The 19,484-nt window shown below is 32.9% G+C and overlaps 3 protein-coding genes and 1 pseudogene across 3 annotated transcripts; 3 read left to right on the plus strand and 1 right to left on the minus strand.

Moving 5' to 3' along the window:
- The first annotated feature begins 706 nt into the window (after positions 1-706).
- LOC103837485 (U-box domain-containing protein 52) lies at positions 707-1,574 on the plus strand. The gene is made up of 2 exons (XM_033279398.1): positions 707-1,117; positions 1,437-1,574. Exons 1-2 carry the CDS (start codon positions 767-769, stop codon positions 1,572-1,574), a joined length of 489 nt encoding a protein of 162 aa, XP_033135289.1. The 5' UTR covers positions 707-766.
- Positions 1,575-1,692: 118 nt separating this feature from the next.
- On the plus strand, positions 1,693-6,392 carry LOC117128027 (U-box domain-containing protein 52-like). The gene is made up of 2 exons (XM_033279387.1): positions 1,693-2,056; positions 2,314-6,392. Exons 1-2 carry the CDS (start codon positions 1,745-1,747, stop codon positions 3,076-3,078), a joined length of 1,077 nt encoding a protein of 358 aa, XP_033135278.1. The 5' UTR covers positions 1,693-1,744; the 3' UTR covers positions 3,079-6,392.
- A 1,587-nt stretch (positions 6,393-7,979) lies between these two features.
- Positions 7,980-12,521, plus strand: LOC103837486 (annotated as a pseudogene).
- LOC103837386 (ethylene-responsive transcription factor ERF107) lies at positions 12,207-13,138 on the minus strand. Its single transcript, XM_009113747.3, has one exon. It carries the CDS (start codon positions 13,045-13,047, stop codon positions 12,436-12,438), a length of 612 nt encoding a protein of 203 aa, XP_009111995.1. The 5' UTR covers positions 13,048-13,138; the 3' UTR covers positions 12,207-12,435.
- Between the last annotated feature and the right edge of the window lie 6,346 nt (positions 13,139-19,484).

The raw sequence follows: 19,484 nt of genomic DNA on the forward strand, positions 1-19,484 counted from the left end.
GCACTTCAGGACACATATTCTATCTTGGGGAGAGTCCCATTACATGGAGCTCAACGAAGCAGGAGATAGTAGCATTGTCGTCATGCGAGGCTGAATTTATGGCTGCAACTGAGGCAGCAAAGCAGGCTATCTGGCTTCAGGAGTTGCTAAGTGAAGCAGTTGGAAGCGAAAGTAAACCGGTGGTCATCATGGTTGATAACAAGTCTGCTATTGCACTTACAAAGAACCCAGTGTTCCATGGAAGAAGTAAACACATACACAGGAGGTTTCACTTCATAAGAGAGTGTATCGAAAAGGAACAAGTTGAAGTTGAACATGTCCCGGGTAGTGAACAGAAAGCTGATATCCTTACGAAGTCGCTTGGAAGAATAAAGTTTAAAGAAATGAGAAAGCTTATTGGAGTACAAGATGTGAGTGAAGATGGCATCAAGCTTAAGAGGGAGAATGTTGGATAAGCTTGAATAATACTTGTGATGAAAGTTTCCTTTTCTATGTTGTGTTTATCTTAAGGATTAGGAAATATAATGGGAATAGGAAATTGTTAGTCCCTATATATATGAATGCATATTGTGATGCATAAGGTGTGACTTTATGATTTGTGATTGATTGAATAAGAGAAGGACTTCTTATTATTGAGTTTGTGATTCTATATAGAGCCCCTTCTGGTAATCTTTACTTAACAAATAGAATCTATATGAATCTTTAAACATGTAAGTTACTTACTTGCTCTGGCTCTGAAACAGAGTCCCAAAGCGAGGTGGTTCAAATGGATACGAGTTCTAGCGAGATGGAGCAGTCGGAAGTATCTACAGGGAGAGGGATGGAGATTGTACAGAGAGGTGATGAAGGGAAGAAGAGAATCAATAGGAATGAGAGCTTTGGTGCATCGTTTCCAATGGGAGTGGAGGCGTACAACGCGATGAGCTGGACTTCTAGATGGAGAGATCATGAGGACAGGAGAGAGGCCGTGAGCTCGTCTTCAAGCAACAGCCACGAGATAGCAAACATGGATTGGAGAGCAGTGGCTCCTGAGAGTGAGAACTCTTCTTTGGTTTCTCAGGAAGCTTCTAACACGTCTGAAGGACTCCTCAGTGTCAACTCCGTCACCGATAATCAGGTAAGTTCATTGTACTGATTCTGTTTTATCCAGAGAGATGAGAGCCAGAGTCTAAAGTCATCAAGTTGTCTTGATCTTGATTATGTTATTAGAGACATAACAAGCTTTTTTGGAACTGAAACTAGTATTAGGGACAATGTCCCACGACCTATATCGTCAATTGATTTTGAGTTGGAAGCAAACCAATAGTTCATTAACTAATGAATTTTTTCCGTTTAATACTTAATCTGAGAGTTATTGTTATTTATCAAATCTGTTTCTATCTAACGGAACGCTATTGGATCACATATAACTTAACAAATAGACCTATAAAATGTAGGCGAATCTGAGCTTTGAGATAGAGAGGCTAAGAGCCGAACTGAAACATGTTGAGGAGATGCATGCCATGACTCAAAACGAGACCGTCGATACCTCGAAAAAGGTTTTAACAAAGATTTTTCAACTGCATAGACCGTGACATTTTTTTGTATTATGTTACATTTGGTGTTCTTATTTTAGTTTTGGTTGCAGCTAACTGATATAAACCAGAGAAGATTTGAGGAAGCAGAGAAGCTTGTGGAGCTGAAAGAAGAGGAAGAAGTAGTTAAAGATACAGCTTCAAAGGAGAAGGAAAGATACGAAGAGGCGATGAAGGTGGCAGAGAAGGTTAAAGAAAGCATGATGCATGAGGCTTTACACAGAAGAGAAGCAGAGATCAAAGGAGAACGTGATGCTAAAGAGAAAGATAAGCTCCAGGCTTCTCTCGTCTCTCCAGGGATCCAATACCAACATTACTCCTGGGAGGAACTCGCAGCTGCCACTTCTGACTTCTCTGAAGATCTCAAGATTGGTATTGGAGCCTATGGAACCGTCTACAAATGCAATCTGCATCACACCACCGGTGCTGTCAAGGTTCTTCACGCTGGAGAAACTCAGCTCTCTAAACAGTTTGATCAAGAGGTAAGAAAATTCTTACAAAACTTCTCTTAAACAACAAAAACTGTTACTTTTTTTTTGAATTTGCAACTTAAAATTAATTGGAAATAATTAGATTAAATGGATTCTAAAGTAAAACTAATTGGTGATAATTCGATTGATCCAAGTCCGTTTTATATTATTTATATTTATTATTTAGTGTCTTTTTAAGTTTCTAATGTGAGATTTTTTCTCCAACAAAAACTGACCAGAGTAAATGTTTTGTATCTATGTTTTGACAGCTTGAGATCTTGAGCAAGATCCGTCACCCTCACCTCGTCCTTCTACTTGGGGCATGCCCTGAACGAGGCTGCCTCGTCTATGAGTACATGGACAATGGAAGCTTAGATGACCGTTTGATGCTAGTCAACAACACATCTCCTATCCCTTGGTTCGAGCGTTTCAGGATTGCTTTAGAAGTAGCTTCAGCGCTTGTCTTCCTCCACAAATGCAAGCCTAGACCCATCATTCACCGCGACCTTAAACCAGGAAACATCTTGCTTGACCACAACTTCGTCAGCAAACTAGGTGATGTTGGTCTCTCCACAATGGTTAACCAAGACGACGCTGATTCTAAAATGACGGTCTTGAAGAAAACAAGCCCAGTGGGAACTCTCTGTTACATTGACCCTGAGTACCAGAGAACCGGGCTCATCTCACCAAAATCAGATGTGTATTCTCTAGGTGTTGTGATTCTTCAGCTGATTACCGCGAAACCCGCGATAGCCATTACACATATTGTGGAAGAAGCTATTGGTGATGATGCTGAGTTTATGGGACTGTTGGATGTTAAAGCTGGAGCTTGGCCTGTTAGTGAGACTCGTGAGTTAGCTGCTTTGGGACTGCGTTGTACGGAGATGAGACGCAGAGACAGACCCGACCTTAAAGATGAGATCATCCCGGCTTTGGAACGGCTTAGGAAAGTCGTCGATAAATATCAAAACTCGCTCTCTAGAACTCCGTCTGGTCCTCCATCTCACTTAATTTGCCCACTTCTCAAGGTCTGAACCTAATTTCTTGTACAACAAGAAACCTACATGGTTACTTGCGTTTCAAGAAACCTTGTTTTCTTCTTGATTTAACCTAACTTTTTGGTATTGATTACAGGGCGTGATGGACGAGCCGTGCTTAGCTGCGGATGGTTATACTTACGAGCATGAAGCCATAGATGACTGGCTGAGAGAGAAGGATACGTCGCCGGTGACTAACCTTCCATTGCCTAATAAGAACCTTCTTGCCAATTACACTCTTTACTCAGCAATCATGGAGTGGAAAAAATCTAATAATCAATAGTGAGAGAGAGATTCAACAACAAGCACAATCTACAATGTTCAAGTCTTCACGGTTCTTTCATGAAGCGTGCAAAATTTCTCTACTTCAGAATCATACAATATGATCATTCTTATGAATCTTATCGAACAAAATTAGTATTTTTAATATAAGAGCATCTCCAAAAGACATTCTGTAATTTCAAATATGAAATTTTTTGCAATAAAAAAAAAAACTTTAAAACTTTAAATTTGAAGTTTTAAGGAGTGAAACTCTATATTTGAAGTTTCACTGCTCAAAACTTCAAATTTGAAGTTTCATATTTTTATTTGTATTTTGGTTCATATAATCACAAATCACTTTTATGATTCATAAATATTTTCTCGTTTATTTTTTTAATCCTTAAAAAAAATTACATCTCATAAATATTTTAAATTTCACACATAACATTAAATAAAACTTTAAAATAAGATTTAAAATATTTTAAACTAGATTTAAACAACAATAATATACAAAAGAAACTTAACAAAAAGATTTTAAAAAGTAACATGGAGACATAACTATTATACAAATTTAAATATTACAATAACACTAATAGCCAGGTAAGTTTGATCCGGAACTTTCAAAATTTTCAAATATTATCCAATTTTTTTTGTGTAACTGAAAATGGTTGTTGTTGTTGTTGTTGTTGTTTTTGATATCTTTATCTTGCAATTCTTTCTTGTTCATATCTAATATATTCACGAGTATTAATATCATCGAAAAGAAATTAGTCTTTTAGCAATATTTTATGTTTCTTTTTTACTTTCTTGTTCCGGTCTAATGTATTTACAAGTATCAATATCATCTGATTTTAACAACTTTTAGCTCGTAATTTACAAAGTAAAAATAAGGAGAGCCATTTTTACTTTGAAATGCACTAATATATTATATATGCATTACGAAAATCATTTTATGGAAAAATATGGTATTTTTTTTGAAGTTTAATATTAATTAAGTTATTTTTATTTAAATTTTTATATTTTAATAGAATATTTTATTAATTAATATTGTTGTAATATGTTTATATGTGCTAGTTATTTACAAAAGTTTTAGGGTTTCAAATTAGTTATGAAAAATATAAGGACCATGTTATAAAATAGAAATAGTTTTGAAGTTGAGTGTGAAGTTTTGCTTTTGGATAAGAAAACCTTTAAATTTCAAAAATATAAAGTTTTAGAAACTTCAAAATAGAGTTTATTTTTGGAGATGCTCTAAGTGCAAAAGTATTGAACTTACTTTTGTAGGTTATCTATACTCTCTCCAAAAGTGTGTTTAAGACTTCTGCACTTATGTTAAAAATATTTTTATCTCTTATTAATGTAAATTCTATGTGTTTTGTTAATTAGTGATTAAAGACTCTGGGTAAAATTGAATTTTTTTTTATTTAATATATAATTGGAAATAAAAATGATACTTTTAATGAAACAAAATTGTAAAATATAAGAACAATTAATAATCCAAACATGAGTGGTATTAGGCATAGACACATTTATCTGGAACCAAAAAAACTGAACCGAACCAAAAAACAAGGTTCATATTGGGATCTTATCAGTTATTCGAGTGAATTTTATATTTCTAGAACCAAAAATCCAAATTTATATAATATAATTTATATACTTATAATATTAACTATATTTAGGTTTAAACGATCAAAAAAATAAAAATATTATTTATTAATTTAAATACTCAAAAATGAATTACCAGAATAATTGTTATTTGAAATATTTAAAATTATCTGAATTATCTAAATTTTATCTAGAAATTTGAAAATCTGATATTAATCCCCAAACCCCAACTTTTTGACTTTTTTAATCCAGAATTAACCAACAAAAACGAATTGAAAACATATTAGATGGTTCTTAATTTTGTTACCAAAACTGAACCAATAACTAAAATAATTAAATCTAAATCGAAACGAATTTTCTAAATACCTGAACAGATCATAGACTTCTAGAACATAAGAACTAAAGATTCGAATCGGAATAGAACCAAAAATTGAATGCCCAGGGCTAGAGGGTCTAGTGGTAGACGAAATTTCAGGAAGGTAAGTGATCAGTTAATTCGAAGCAACCCTACAACACTACATGCCCACGCATATATAGGTTATGTTTTGGGTTTTATTTGAATATCAGAATGGAGATCTATTTGTGGGGTAATCTTAATTTGGGGATTAGTTTGAGCCATTCTATAAACTAATATGGGATGAATCTCAATTTGGAGATTACTGTAAGTACTTTAAGAAACGTTGAGAAGTTGATGTCAAACAAAAAAAGCGTCAAGAAGTTCATGTGTGGAAATACGGAACGGCAAGTTCGTTTGGAGTATTCTGAGATATTGTTTCTTTAAACAGATCTATGTCCCTCATTGGTCAATTTAGTTTCTTTCGGACTTGTCTGAATTAATCAGACAAACTTAGAATATTTGTACACACTTAGGATCTTTTCCCCACTAAACAACATACTCCCTCCGTTTTTTATTATAAGTCGTTTTAGAGAAACTTTTTTGTTCCAAATTATATGTCGTTTTCGGTTTTCTATGTAAAATTTATTAATAATTAATGTTGTATGACCAATGGTAATATATCTTATATTTTTCTATTGGTTGAATTGTGGTTAGGTAAATAGTTAATGATGTTTTTGTTTAAAAAATATAAAAAATTAATGGTTTTCTTAATCTACGTGTATAGCTGTAAAACGACTTATATTAAAAAACGGAGAGAGTAACATAAGTATTTGAACAATATTGTTGACTTTCTGTAATTTTAATGATTATATTACACGAGCACATACAGCTAAGATTCATCGGTATATCCTCTACGATTCTTTAAGACTATTATATCTCTAGTTCGTGCAAGTTTGAAAAAGAAGTTCGTGCAAGTTTTACTATTTATTAAAGCACGATCAAATATACATTACTACATATTTACATGTTATATTCTGTGTTATGGTAGAATAAATAATCGTAAGTATAATACAAAAATGGTAAAAATTAAAAAAAAAAAAAAAAAAAAGACGTGACAGGCAACTAAATCCTAAGAATCTTATCCTATAATTTCAAGCTTGATCTAAAAACTCAAAACTAAGATATAAAACAAAATATAATATAGATGTCTATTAATCATGCTCACAGAGAATCAAATCGTTATTGAAACAATAATGAGTTGGGTTGGTAATTAAAAAGAAGAGTGTAGTATCTTACTTTTTCTATTAATCATTACTTTTTCCCCTTTCCTGAAACACTTACATTCATTACTTTGAGAAACCATTTTCTACTTTTTATTTCAGTGTAATTTAGGTTTGTTAGGTCCTTTATTCTTATATGTCTATTAATAATTACTTTTTCCCCTTTCCTGAAACACTTACATTCATTACTTTGAGAAACCATTTTTAACTTTTTATTTCAATGTAATTTAGGTTTGGTAGGTCCTTTGTTCTGATATGTAAGACATAGTTACTTTGTCTTGCTTATAGAAACAATCTCAAAAGCCAGTATTGTGATAAGAAAAAAAACACTAGATAATTTTATAATTTGTTTGTTTTGACTTTTTTTTATCCAAAAAAAAACTACAACATGAGGGATATACCAACGTAGATCCTTATACGACAAAAATAAAAACAATTATATAAAAACAAAATAAAGAAAAGTTTACAGTAAAAAAAAGTCTGTATTATTATTTCAACCTATGACGAAAATTAATAACTAGTGAGCTGACTATGACAGTATAAATGGGTTACTTGGGGCGGGCAACAACGTGCTTGCTTGGTGTTAATGTCAAAGAAGCACCAAACTTAGGGTTCTTCATCATTGTTCTCTGCTTGAACACAACCACTAGGTAAGTTCTGTTATGTTTTGTCTTCTTGTAAGAGATTGAATGATATGATCTAGAGCTGGAAATTTTAATCATTGTCCGCAGGCCCGCCCCGTTTGACCCGCCGCAGGGCGGGTGCGGGTCGAACCATTTGAAATTTTTAAATCGCGGATGCGGGTGCGGATCGAGATTATTTTGAGCGGGGCGGATGCGGGTCAGCCGAATTTGAGTCGCGGGTACCCGCCAACCCGCAAATTAAAAAAAAGTTTTTTTTTCGTAAAATATATAAAAATACAATAAATATTTACATAATTTTAATTATAAATATATTATTTTAATAGTATTTTTTAAAAATAATTATTATATAAATAAAAAATAATCATTTTTAACTAAAATAATTATTAGATAATTAGAAAATAATCATTTTTAATTAAAATAATTATTTTTAATATAATTATTATTACCCGCGGGTTTGGCGGGTTACCCGCGGGTTTTGGCGGAGCGGGTGCGGATATAAAATTTTTTGGTTGCGGATTATGCGGGTCGAGTTTTTGAATCGAAAAAATAATTCAATCCGCGGCGAGGCGGGGCGGGTCGAGACGGGTTGACCCGCGAACCCAGCACTATTATGATCCAACCTCGTATTATCCAGAAACCACACCAGCAATAGAGATTATCGATCTTTAACGAGCAATTCGTTCTTTTCGTAACAACCTTTCTCTCACTAGTTGATCATCCAAATTACTTCTCTCTTTAGTATATTTATAAACGATATTGAAAACAAGTAAACATTCTGGACAATACAGAGTCTTCTCTTTATTTGAATCTTTTCTGCTTATTCTTTTCCCTCGTTTTTCTTCCTTCGATTGTAAACCCACCCTACGGCTGAAACACATTTCATTTCAGACTTGAGAGTTTTTTTGTGTGTGGTAAACGGTTAAAAATAAAGGTTGAGCAGGTAAAAGCAATGGATAATAAAAAACCAGCAAGACCATTAAGCAAACACCTAGATCTACCTCCTCCTCCTCCACCATCTCCTGTTGTAGCTTTAGCCATTAATGGAAAGAAGAAGAGCAAATATGTCGTCTTTTGGGCTCTTGATAAGTTCATCCCGGAAGGCTTCTCTGATTTCAAACTGCTCTATGTTCGTCCTCCTGTCACCTACATTCCTACCCCAAGTAAGTTGTGACAAAGATTCAGAATGTTGTAACTTGCTGCACAAGTTATATATTTTGGCTTACTAAGGTGGGACTCTTTCTTCTTTGGTTTCAGTGGGGAATGCAATATCAATAACGGAGCTTAGAGATGATGTAGTATCAGCTTACAAACAAGAAGTAGATTGGAACACAAACGAGATGCTTTGTCCTTACAAGAAAATGTTTGAACGGAGAAAGGTTTGTGTGACTTGTGTCTCAAGTCTCCTTTTATTTGTTCTGTTTTCCCAACAATCTAATCTCAAATGGTATAAAATAGGTGCAAGTAGAGATTCTGGTACTGGAATCACACGAGCCTGCAGCTGCAATAGCCAAAGAGATTTCTGAAACTGGAGTCACTAAACTCGTTATAGGAATGTCTCTTCTTGGATTCTTCTCAAGAAAGATTGATATGTCTTCCATGATAGCAACCGCGGTTCCAAGATTCTGCACCGTCTATGTTGTCTCAAAGGGGAAGCTAGCTTCTGTGCGTCCTTCAGATTCAGACGCTAGCATAAGATACGAGAGAAGCAGTACCACTAGTGGCTCCACTGATAGTCCTAGAGCCCCTTCTGGTAAGCTTTTAGTTAGAACAGAATCTTTAAACATGTCAGTTACTCTTGCTCTGGCTCTGAAACAGAGCACCCTGTTTCGGAAGCGCAATCAAGATTCTCTTCTTTACCGGAGATGAGCAGAAGCACGGTGGTTCAAAGCGAGACGGAGCAGAGCGGTAATGAAGGGAAGAAGAGTATCAATAGCAATGAGAGCTTCAGTGCATCGTTTCCAATGGGAGCAGAGGCGTATCACGCTATGAGCTGGACTTCTAAGTGGAGAGATCATGAGGACAGGAGAGAGATCATGAGCTCGTGTTCCAGCAACAACCACGAAGTGGCCAATATGGATTGGGGTTCAGTAGTTCCTGAGAACTATTCTTTTGTTTCTCATCAAGCTTCTAACATGTCTGATGGACTCCTCAGTATCCATTCCATGACCGGTAATCACGTAAGTTCATTGTCCAGAGTCCAAGTCTAGAGTCATCGAACTGTCTGTCTTTGATATTGATTATGTTTTTCAGGAGAGATAGAACATGTTTTTGTTTGGTGCTGTCAAGTTCTCTAGACCATTAGTGGAATAGTCCAAATCCCTTATAAGAGTTTTGGTATCTTTAAATTTCTGGTGTGTGATCTCAACACGTGATATCTCTTATTTGGGACGAGTAATAAAACCATATTTACTTTGGGGGGCAAACAAGACTTTTATACCATGTCAAGTTTTTAAAACTTTTAACTTAAAATCAATTAACGATTAGTAGATTAGCCTAAATTTTTTATTAGTGTTGGTTCATTTAAACTTCCGATTTAGGATTCTGAAATCAGAATCTAATTGTGTAGGTGAATATGAGCTTTGAGATAGAGAAGCTGAGAGCTGAACTGAAACATGTTCAGGAGATGTATGCCATGGCTCAAATTGAGACCGTTGATGCCTCTAAAAAGGTTTGATCTGATTTCTATAAACCGCATAATGCATAAGCTACATTTTGTGTTCTTATTTGAGTTTTGGTTGCAGCTAACTGAGCTAAACCAGCAAAGATTCGAAGAATTAGAGAATCTCGTGGAGCTGGAAGAGATGGAAGAAGAAGCTAAAGATACAGCTTCAAATGAGAAGCAAAGGTACGAAGATAAAATGAAGGAGGCAGAGAAGGTTAAAGAACTCATGATGAAAGAGGCTTTACATAGAAGAGAAGCCGAGATCAAAGCAGAACTCGATGCTAAAGAGAAAGACAAGCTCCAGGCTTCTCTCGTCACTCCGGGGATTCAGTACCAACATTACTCCTGGGAGGAACTTGCAGCTGCCACTTCTGACTTCTCTGAAGATCTCAAGATTGGAGTTGGAGCCTATGGAACCGTCTACAAATGCAACCTGCATCACACGACCGGTGCTGTAAAGGTCCTTCACGCAGGAGAAACTCAGCTCTCTAAACAGTTTGATCAAGAGGTGAGAAAATCCGGCAAAACTTCTTTTAAACAACCAAAACTATTGCGTTTTCTTGATTTCTAACTTAAAACTAATTGGCAATAATTGAATTAATCCAAGTCCGTTTTATATTATTTATATATATATATATATTATTTAATGTTTTCTTAAAGTTTCTAATGTGAGATTTTTTTCTCCAACAAAAACCGACCAGAGTCTAATGTTTTGTATCTATGTTTTGACAGCTTGAGATCTTGAGTAAGATCCGTCACCCTCACCTAGTCCTCCTCCTCGGAGCATGTGCTGAACGAGGCTGTCTCGTCTATGAGTACATGGACAATGGAAGCTTAGATGACCGTTTGATGCTAGTCAATGACACATCTCCTATCCCTTGGTTCGAGCGTTTCAGGATTGCTTTAGAAGTAGCTTCAGCGCTTGTCTTCCTCCACAAATGCAAGCCTAGACCCATCATTCACCGCGACCTTAAACCAGGAAACATCTTGCTTGACCACAACTTCGTCAGCAAACTAGGCGATGTTGGTCTCTCCACAATGGTTAACCAAGATGACGCTGCTTCCAAGCTAACCGTCTTCAAGAAAACAAGTCCTGTTGGAACACTATGTTACATCGACCCTGAGTATCAGAGAACTGGAATCATCTCGCCTAAGTCAGATGTGTTTTCTCTTGGTGTTGTGATTCTTCAGCTGATAACCGCGAAACCCGCGATAGCCATTACTCATATGGTTGAAGAAGCTATTGGTGACGATGCTGAGTTTAAGGGAATGTTGGATGTGAAGCTGGTTCTTGGCCTATTAGTGAGACTCGTGAGTTAGCTGCTTTGGGACTGTGGTGTACGGAAATGAGACGCAGAGACAGACCAGACCTTAAAGATCAGATCATACCGGCTTTGGAACGGCTTAGGAAAGTCGTCGACAAAGCTCAAAACTCGATCACCAGAACTCCGTCTGGTCCTCCATCTCACTTCATTTGTCCACTTCTCAAGGTTTGAACCTAATTTATTGTACAATAAGAAACCTAAATGGTTACTTGCATATCAAGAAAACTTGATTTTTTCATGATTTAACTTAATATTTTGGTATTGGTTACAGGGACTGATGAACCAGCCGTGCGTAGCTGCGGATGGATACACGTACGATCGTGAAGCCATAGAGGACTGGCTGAGAGAGAAGGATACATCGCCAGTGACTAATCTTCCATTACCTAACAAGAACCTTCTTGCTAATTACACTCTTTACTCAGCAATCATGGAGTGGAAATCCAATAAACAATAGTGAGAGAGAGAGAGATTTGACACTAAGCACGATCAATTCTATCAATGTGTTTACTATGTTCTTTTTGTGTGTTTTCTCTGTTATTTATTCCTTCGTCTCTTTTCCGACAATTTATCTTGTGTGCTGAGATGTAAGAATTACAACAATAGAGATGGAGAGGAAGTGTCTTTTTAAGTTTCTTTAAACTTGTTCATCTAATCAATTTTTTATTCACGCTTGGACATCTCAACTGATTCATCCACCATCCGGTTTCACCCTCCCAATCTAACCATAAAGTTTGTTGATTCTGGAATGATTTAACTCTCAATGTACTATAAAAGGACGCATTCGCAGAAGTAACATGATGGTATATCCTTTAGGATTAGGAAAACTGGTCTTTACTAGGTTATAAAGTTTTTCTAAAGGAAAAAAAATATCGGTTTTGAAACCGTATAAATACAGTTTACATAATCAATATACAAACTCTAAAGTGGCTATTGCCTCTATCATATTTTTTTTAGTAAGCATTATTGCTTTCTTCATGCTTTATTCGTGTTTGTTCACAACAACATGTAAACTTTGAAAACCGAAACTTGAAACCATTCTTGGATAAGAACTTGTTTTGAGAACCTGATTCTCTGTAAGACATGGGACAAGACATAAGTTCCATTATTACTAGAACTCTTTAGTACATATTTTGCAACACTTATTCACTACACTATCTAATATTTTCTTGGCTCTATACATGATGTTTCCCATACTTAGATATTTATCTACATTAATCAAACATAAGCATGACTAGTCCCATTAGTTTGATGAAGATGATGAATTACTAGTAGTTGTTCCTTGAGGCTCCGGTACATCGTTTCTTCTCCTCTTCCGGCAAGAATTGATCGGAGCATCATACTTACCTGCATCCAAAGGAAAGTTGAGCACAGCTTTTCTTCCCCTGAGCTTAAAAGCTGTGTAGTCATAAGCTCTTGCAGCATCAATATCAGTCTCAAATGTGCCTAGCCACATCCTAGATCCTTTCTTGGCCGGATCTCGAATCTCTGCTGCAAATTTTCCCCATGGTCTTCTTCTCACGCCTCTGTAGTGTCTCGTCTCTTCGACCCTCTTTGGTCTTTTTCGGTTTGAGACTGTCCCAACCTCAGGTGATGTTGTAGTTGTTGATGATGATGATGATGATGATTCTGCTTCAATTTGTAGAAACTCTTGGACACAGGAATCTGGATCAAGAACCGGTGAACTAGGCTCTTGTTTAGGAACTGGGTTAAAGGGTTCTAGAGACAAGAGTCCTGTGACAAAAGCAGCATCATCAAATACAAAATCCTCCATGAAACCATCAGGGATCATCAAGTCCTCAAAGAGATGCTTGTGTATAACCTCCAAATCAGAGCTTTCCTCAAAAGTTATCATGTTTATGTTTATTTTCTTTAAGAAAACTCTGCAAGTAATATGTTTTGATCTTTCTTCTGTGTATATAAAGAAAAAAAATCCCAAACATGTGTTTGGCAGCCATGGGTGTAAGGTGTCACAAGTCTCTCTCTGTCTCTCTGGTTTACTCTGTGGACCCAAGTCTTATCCATTTATCATTTATGGAGACAAGTTAAGATCTTTTGTCAGGACTCATTCAAGTTGTGCCAACGTGATTTTGTCTCTGATGATGACTAATTCCACTAACATCTCATTTGAATCTTATAGAGTATATCCCCCCATTAGATACCCATGGTTCAAATCCTAAGTTATTTGCTTAAAATGTGATGGTTTTAAGCTTTTCAATGGTGACTATTTGGCTTACTTATCACTTCATTTGTTTTTGTTTTTGGATGTTTCAAACACAATTTATGTGTTTGCACTTACGCGATATACATTTTTATAAAGATTTCTAGTTTTGTTAAATTATTAAAGCAAACGTAAAATTTTGTTCGTATTTAACGTTTACATTTACCATTAACAAATAATTTTGATTAAATTGGTTGAGGTTGATTCGTTTTAAATATAAATGAATAACATATGACTTTTGGCCGCTAATATACATGAGTTTTTGCAGTAGTAATGACTCACAAGTTAAACTATAAATAACGAAAGATATTTTGTATTTTATTATTTGAGCAAAACATTTAGATATTATGTACGTATGATGACGACTTTCACCCAGAGGAGAGACAAATTCATCAAATTGCTTTTCTTGTAGGGTTATCTTGCTAGCTACTTGTTAGGATATGATTTGAAGCAACTTGATTTTTCATTCGTTCTACTTAATTATCTAGGGCTCCACATATATAACCAAACCTTACCCTTTTGCTCAGTTGCTTGACAATTATACTCGTAATCTAATATTATTAATATTCCTCATTTTTAACAAATATGTTATGTAATCCCTTAATTTTATATAAGATGCAAGTTTATATTGATTATATTTAAATTTATGGATGCTTTGTAGATAATCTTAGGCGGTATTATCCATTGATTAGTGTGTTCTACTATTGAAGTTTTGAATTCTAACTTTACGTCTAGATTTGTGTTTAACTAACTATTTATTGTGTTTTTTTTCTTACATTACTTACGTAGCTCCGATTTATTTGTTTCTTGTCCCAGTTGCATACTCTATTGACTACTGATATAAAAATGAATGACATTTGGTATACTGCAAAAACTCATGTATATTAGCGGCCAAAAGGCATATGAATGACATTTACTTGTCTGGCCAAGTGAAGATAGGAAGGACTAAGTGAAAAAATAGAAAATTGTATCAATCTTTTCAAAGAATCACGGTTTAGGGGTCTGGTTGTTGATGGTTCTTGGGCTTGTTTCTGAGAGTAAAAGTCGTGAACTTGGCTGGTAAACGGAGATGGGTCATCTTCGTGAAGAGCGAAATTGGAAACTTTGGTTTCCGTGAAAGCAAAATCTGTGACAAGGTGGCCAGAACCGGTTTTGAACCCACTCTCAAGAAACAAATGCATGGGGCCTATGATTTCTCAAAAAAAAATCTGGGTCTATTTTTTCTTGTTATTAGTCTGTATTGTAAAACAAAATTTTGGAGAAATATAAAAAAGTTGTGGGTCTTATTTTAGATCGCAGAACAAAACTAAAATTTATATTATAATTTTTTAATATGAGAATGAATTAAAAAAAATTAACTAGATTATATTAAAATGTATCTACTTGAGAGATTAATGGCTTTGGGTGATGTTAGTTTCTTAGAAATTCCGGTGGATTTACCGGAATCTTTCCCTAGTGCTTATTTTCATATTTCTTCTTTGAGATGTTTTTATCTGTGGGTTCACTTGGTTCGTTTTTATTTTAATCATTTTTATCATACACTTTTTTCCTTTGGGAAGAGATGTTCTCTCGGACTCGTTACGGAGCGTTTACTTCAGCTTTCTCATCACTTTGTTCTTTTTCGTAACGGTCTCCACGGGATATGAAGGTGCAATCGAGGATCCTTCGGTAATTCTTGTAGATGAGGTATGGACCTCAACGTCACAATTCTCCAATTGTCCAACTTTGTCGTGAAGGCTCCTCCGACGCATTCAAATATCGTCTCGAATTGGATGCCATCTTTGGTTGAAAACCTATCTTGCTTAGCTTATTTATCTATTGAGTTTTGTGTATGATGGATCATTCCCTCTTAATATTGTATTGAACAATATTGAGTCTTAATGAAAGTAAGTTTGTGTTAAAAAAGAAAAACACAACTTTCTTTTACTATTTTTACAAGATACACAACTGAAATATTTTCAACTATTTTGTTATTATTTAACTTTTATGTTTGTTTGATTGAAATTAACTTTCATAAAATCTTACTTATAATACATATATCATAAAAATTGATTGGTTTAGTAATGTTATCCATCAAAAACAGCATGATCAAAAAATTTGATGGATGATTTTGTAGAATAAATATTAAAAAGCTTATTTTCCAATCTTGATAAATTTTTATTATTTTAATAAAAATAATTAAATGTTTATGATAGATTAAGTCATCTATGCATTAGCAAATCATATATATAAGTAATAAAAGGAGGATATAAGCCTTAGATAAAGTGTCTACGTAGACGAAAATAATCGGCCAATGAGAAACTATATTTTTGCGATGTCACCTCCTCTATTTGTTTTTACAAAATGATCTTTTAACTTTTTACTTAAAAAATTATAACTGAAAATATTTTTTTAGTGAAATATATTATTTATATAAATATAATTATAGAGTGTCCACGTAAAGAAAAATAATTGGCCAATGAGAAACTATATTTTTGTCATGTCATCTCCTCTATTTGTATTTACAAAATGATCCTTTAAATTTTTTACTTAAACAATTATAACCAAAAATATTTTTTTGTGAAATATATTATTTATATAAATATAATTATAGAGTGTCCACGTAGGCGAAAATAATCAGCCAATGAGAAACTATATTTTTGCCATGTCACCTCCTGCATTTGTTTTTTACAAAATGATCCTTTAACTTTTTACTTGAACAATTATAACCAAAAATATTTTTTTAGTGAAATATGTTATTTATATAAATATAATTATATTTTTTATTCACATAATAGTTTGTAAAGAAATATTTAGTGTAAATAATATCATAATTTTATAATGTACTAAAATAAATTCAGTTATTACAAATATAGAATCAATTGACAACAACTTAATTTGTCCAGCATAGGACAACAAAGAAGAGTTTTCATATCTTCTAATATTATAATATCTCACTATATTAGTGGCTAAATCAGTTTTCTCTAAGCACAAATACTCACTTCATTTTTGGAGTTTAAGCTTTTCTATCTTCTGATATTAGTAGTTTGATCCCAAAAAAAAAACGGTCGAACTGTTCATTGTAATTGGTGAAAGAAAACAAACAAAAATCAACCGAAGACTTTTAAGGTATATGAAACAAAAATTGGAAATATCAATTCTCTTCAATTAAAGAATAAGGTAATAAAATTGTAAAAATACAAAATAAAAAATAAAAAATATATACACAGAAAGAAAGATTTAGTAAAATAAAATCATAATATAATTTACATAATTGATAGTGCTCAGTTACACTAGAAAGTCTAAATTTACAACATACGCAGTTTTATTTACATCTTTAAACCTATTATCTAATTGAAATGATTCTAAAAAATTGCCACCATGAAGAGTTAGAAAATATACGATAAAATATAAATCATGACGTTAAAAATACATTATCACTGATCACTAAAAAATCATGTTAGTAGTAATAAAAATGAAATGACAATACATTTATTAAAACCTTAGAACGGCACGCAACAAGGTGTTATTAAATATACAAACTACAAATTAAATATGTTCAACGCAAACACACATAAAAATGAGACATCATATTTAGATATATTTAAATAAATAATTTTAAATATATTATATTCTTGATAATTTTAACATTACTTTAAAAAACTAAATTATTAAAAAATTAATATACAAATAAAAACTAAAGCAATATTTTGTAACGTCAAAATAATAAATGAATAAAAATATATAAAATAGATTTTAAAGACTTCTAATTCATGTAATATTACAAAATTCAAAATTTGTTTATTACAATTAATATTTTACCATTAAATATATTAAAATAATATTTTAGATCGATATTCAATTGCCAGTTTTCAACTATTACACGTAAACAAATATTATTAAGTACGCTTTTTTTTCTAAAAAGAGGTTTTATATTTTAAGTAAGTTATTGGAGTACTTTTTCTTTTCGTGAATTTATTCGAGATGAGATTTCGATCTTTTAAACTAAGATAATTTATGTTCTATACATAATTATATTTTTTTTTACATAACTCTAAAATCTCGGACTTGATTCTACATATTTTATTAATTAATTATGTTATATATAATAGAAATACTTACTTCAAACTAAAAATATATAAAAAATTTTAAAATTAGTTATAAATAATTTAATATGCACAGATTCACTTACAAATAAAAATGACAAATCTAACAAATTTAAATATATTATCCGCGCGTAGTGCGGAGAAAGGATCTAGTGCAATTAAAATTCTTAAAAGAATATCTCATAATATCTTAAATAAAATATCTTTTGTCTATCTTCTCCTTTTTCTTTTTACTTAAATATTCATTAAATTTTATGAATGAAATTGCTCTAATTAGTTATGCATTCATTGTATGGTTTACTTATTTTAGTTTTTATATACACAGGATAAAATATTTTTATTAGAGAAGTTTTAAAAAAATATTAAAACTACGCCTTCTTGAGATACATAATCCTTTACAATATTCCTACAAGAAGATAAAATATTTTTATAAAAATATTTTTTCATTTAACTTACTACTTAGGAATAGGAAAAACTAAAATAAGTAAACCATACAATGAATGCATAACAAATTATAGAAATTTCGTCCATAAAAATCAATGAATATCCAAGTAATAAAAGAGAAAATGAGAAGAGAGACAAAAAAATATATTTTATTTAAGATATTATGAGATATTACTTTAAGACTTTTAATTACATTTATTAATGTAAGATGGCTTACTTTATTTTAAACATTCAAATTAAATTAATTAATTAGTTTTATTAAGAGAATAATCTTATTTGATTTAGAATCCCATTTTAGATACTAGACTAATAAGATTGCTTTTATGTATATATATAGTCTCTATTGTACGTCTGTAGGAAAGACAACTATCAAATAGCAAACAAAAGCATCATTTTTTAGAAGAGTGTTACGATAATGTCATCATCACATCTTGCTATTATGTGCCTCATTATGATTTCTCTCGTTCCTCTACATCACTGTATGTACAATGCATACAATATTTTCCATTTTTGATCATTTTATCATCATAGACATTGCAACTATTCATTTCTCATTTTTAATCCTATTTTTCATATATAGTAGGAAACGCATATGGTTTAGAAATCAAGAAAAAGTGCATCGATTTCCGTCAATGGGTACCTGCATGTACGATACCTGCATCGGGTTGTTTTTGCTGTAATGACGCACCATCGGAAAAAAAATTAACGTGTTATGCTACGGAAGCAGAATGTATGGCTCGTTGCCCGAACCCAACTATTTGAGTGGCTTAAGACAGTTTAAGAAATTAGAACATACTCAGTGGAATATCTCAATAAAATTATAAAATATTATAATATAAGGATATTAATAAACTATTGTTTTGGGTATCACTATATATATACATCAGGCATCGACTTTAAAATATAGATATGATTAAGAATGCTATAAATTTATGTAAGAGAAAAAAATAAAATGATGTTTGTCATTGTGTTCAATACCATTGACAAGCTTTGAAGTTTCACATTTTCTCTTTTTATCTTTGCAATTTATCTTCTTGATCTGTTTTTTTTTTCTATTTGCAGTTTGTATTTGATATGTTCTATTTTTTAAGGATATTTTATCTTGCTTTCTTTTTCTTTTGCTAGATCGAAGAGAATTCTAAACCATAACAGATCAATGGGATAATCATGGTTTTAAGTTTCTCAATCAAAAAAAATATTTTAAGATCTTATCTCTCTTTCTAAAGCTTCCCCTACTATATAATACCATATTCCTTGTCATTCTTCTTCATACTTCCACACAATAAAGTAACGTAGAAACAAAATATCAAAATGGTTAATCATGAGTAAAGATGGCAATTAAACAAGAACCTTTATCCATCAAATTTATAAATTTTAATGGAACCCTTTGATTAGTTTCCTCGAAGCTCGTGTGCTCCGAGCAACATGGTCTAGTTTGTCTGAATCGCCACCAAGTTCTAATGTGGCGCCCGAGAAACCAGTCTGAGTTCCATCACTATCGTTGTTGATGTCTCCTTCGATCATCAATCCTTCAATCCTAGC

Source organism: Brassica rapa, chromosome A09, assembly GCF_000309985.2.
Source record: "Brassica rapa cultivar Chiifu-401-42 chromosome A09, CAAS_Brap_v3.01, whole genome shotgun sequence".
NCBI classification, from domain to species: Eukaryota; Viridiplantae; Streptophyta; class Magnoliopsida; order Brassicales; family Brassicaceae; genus Brassica; species Brassica rapa.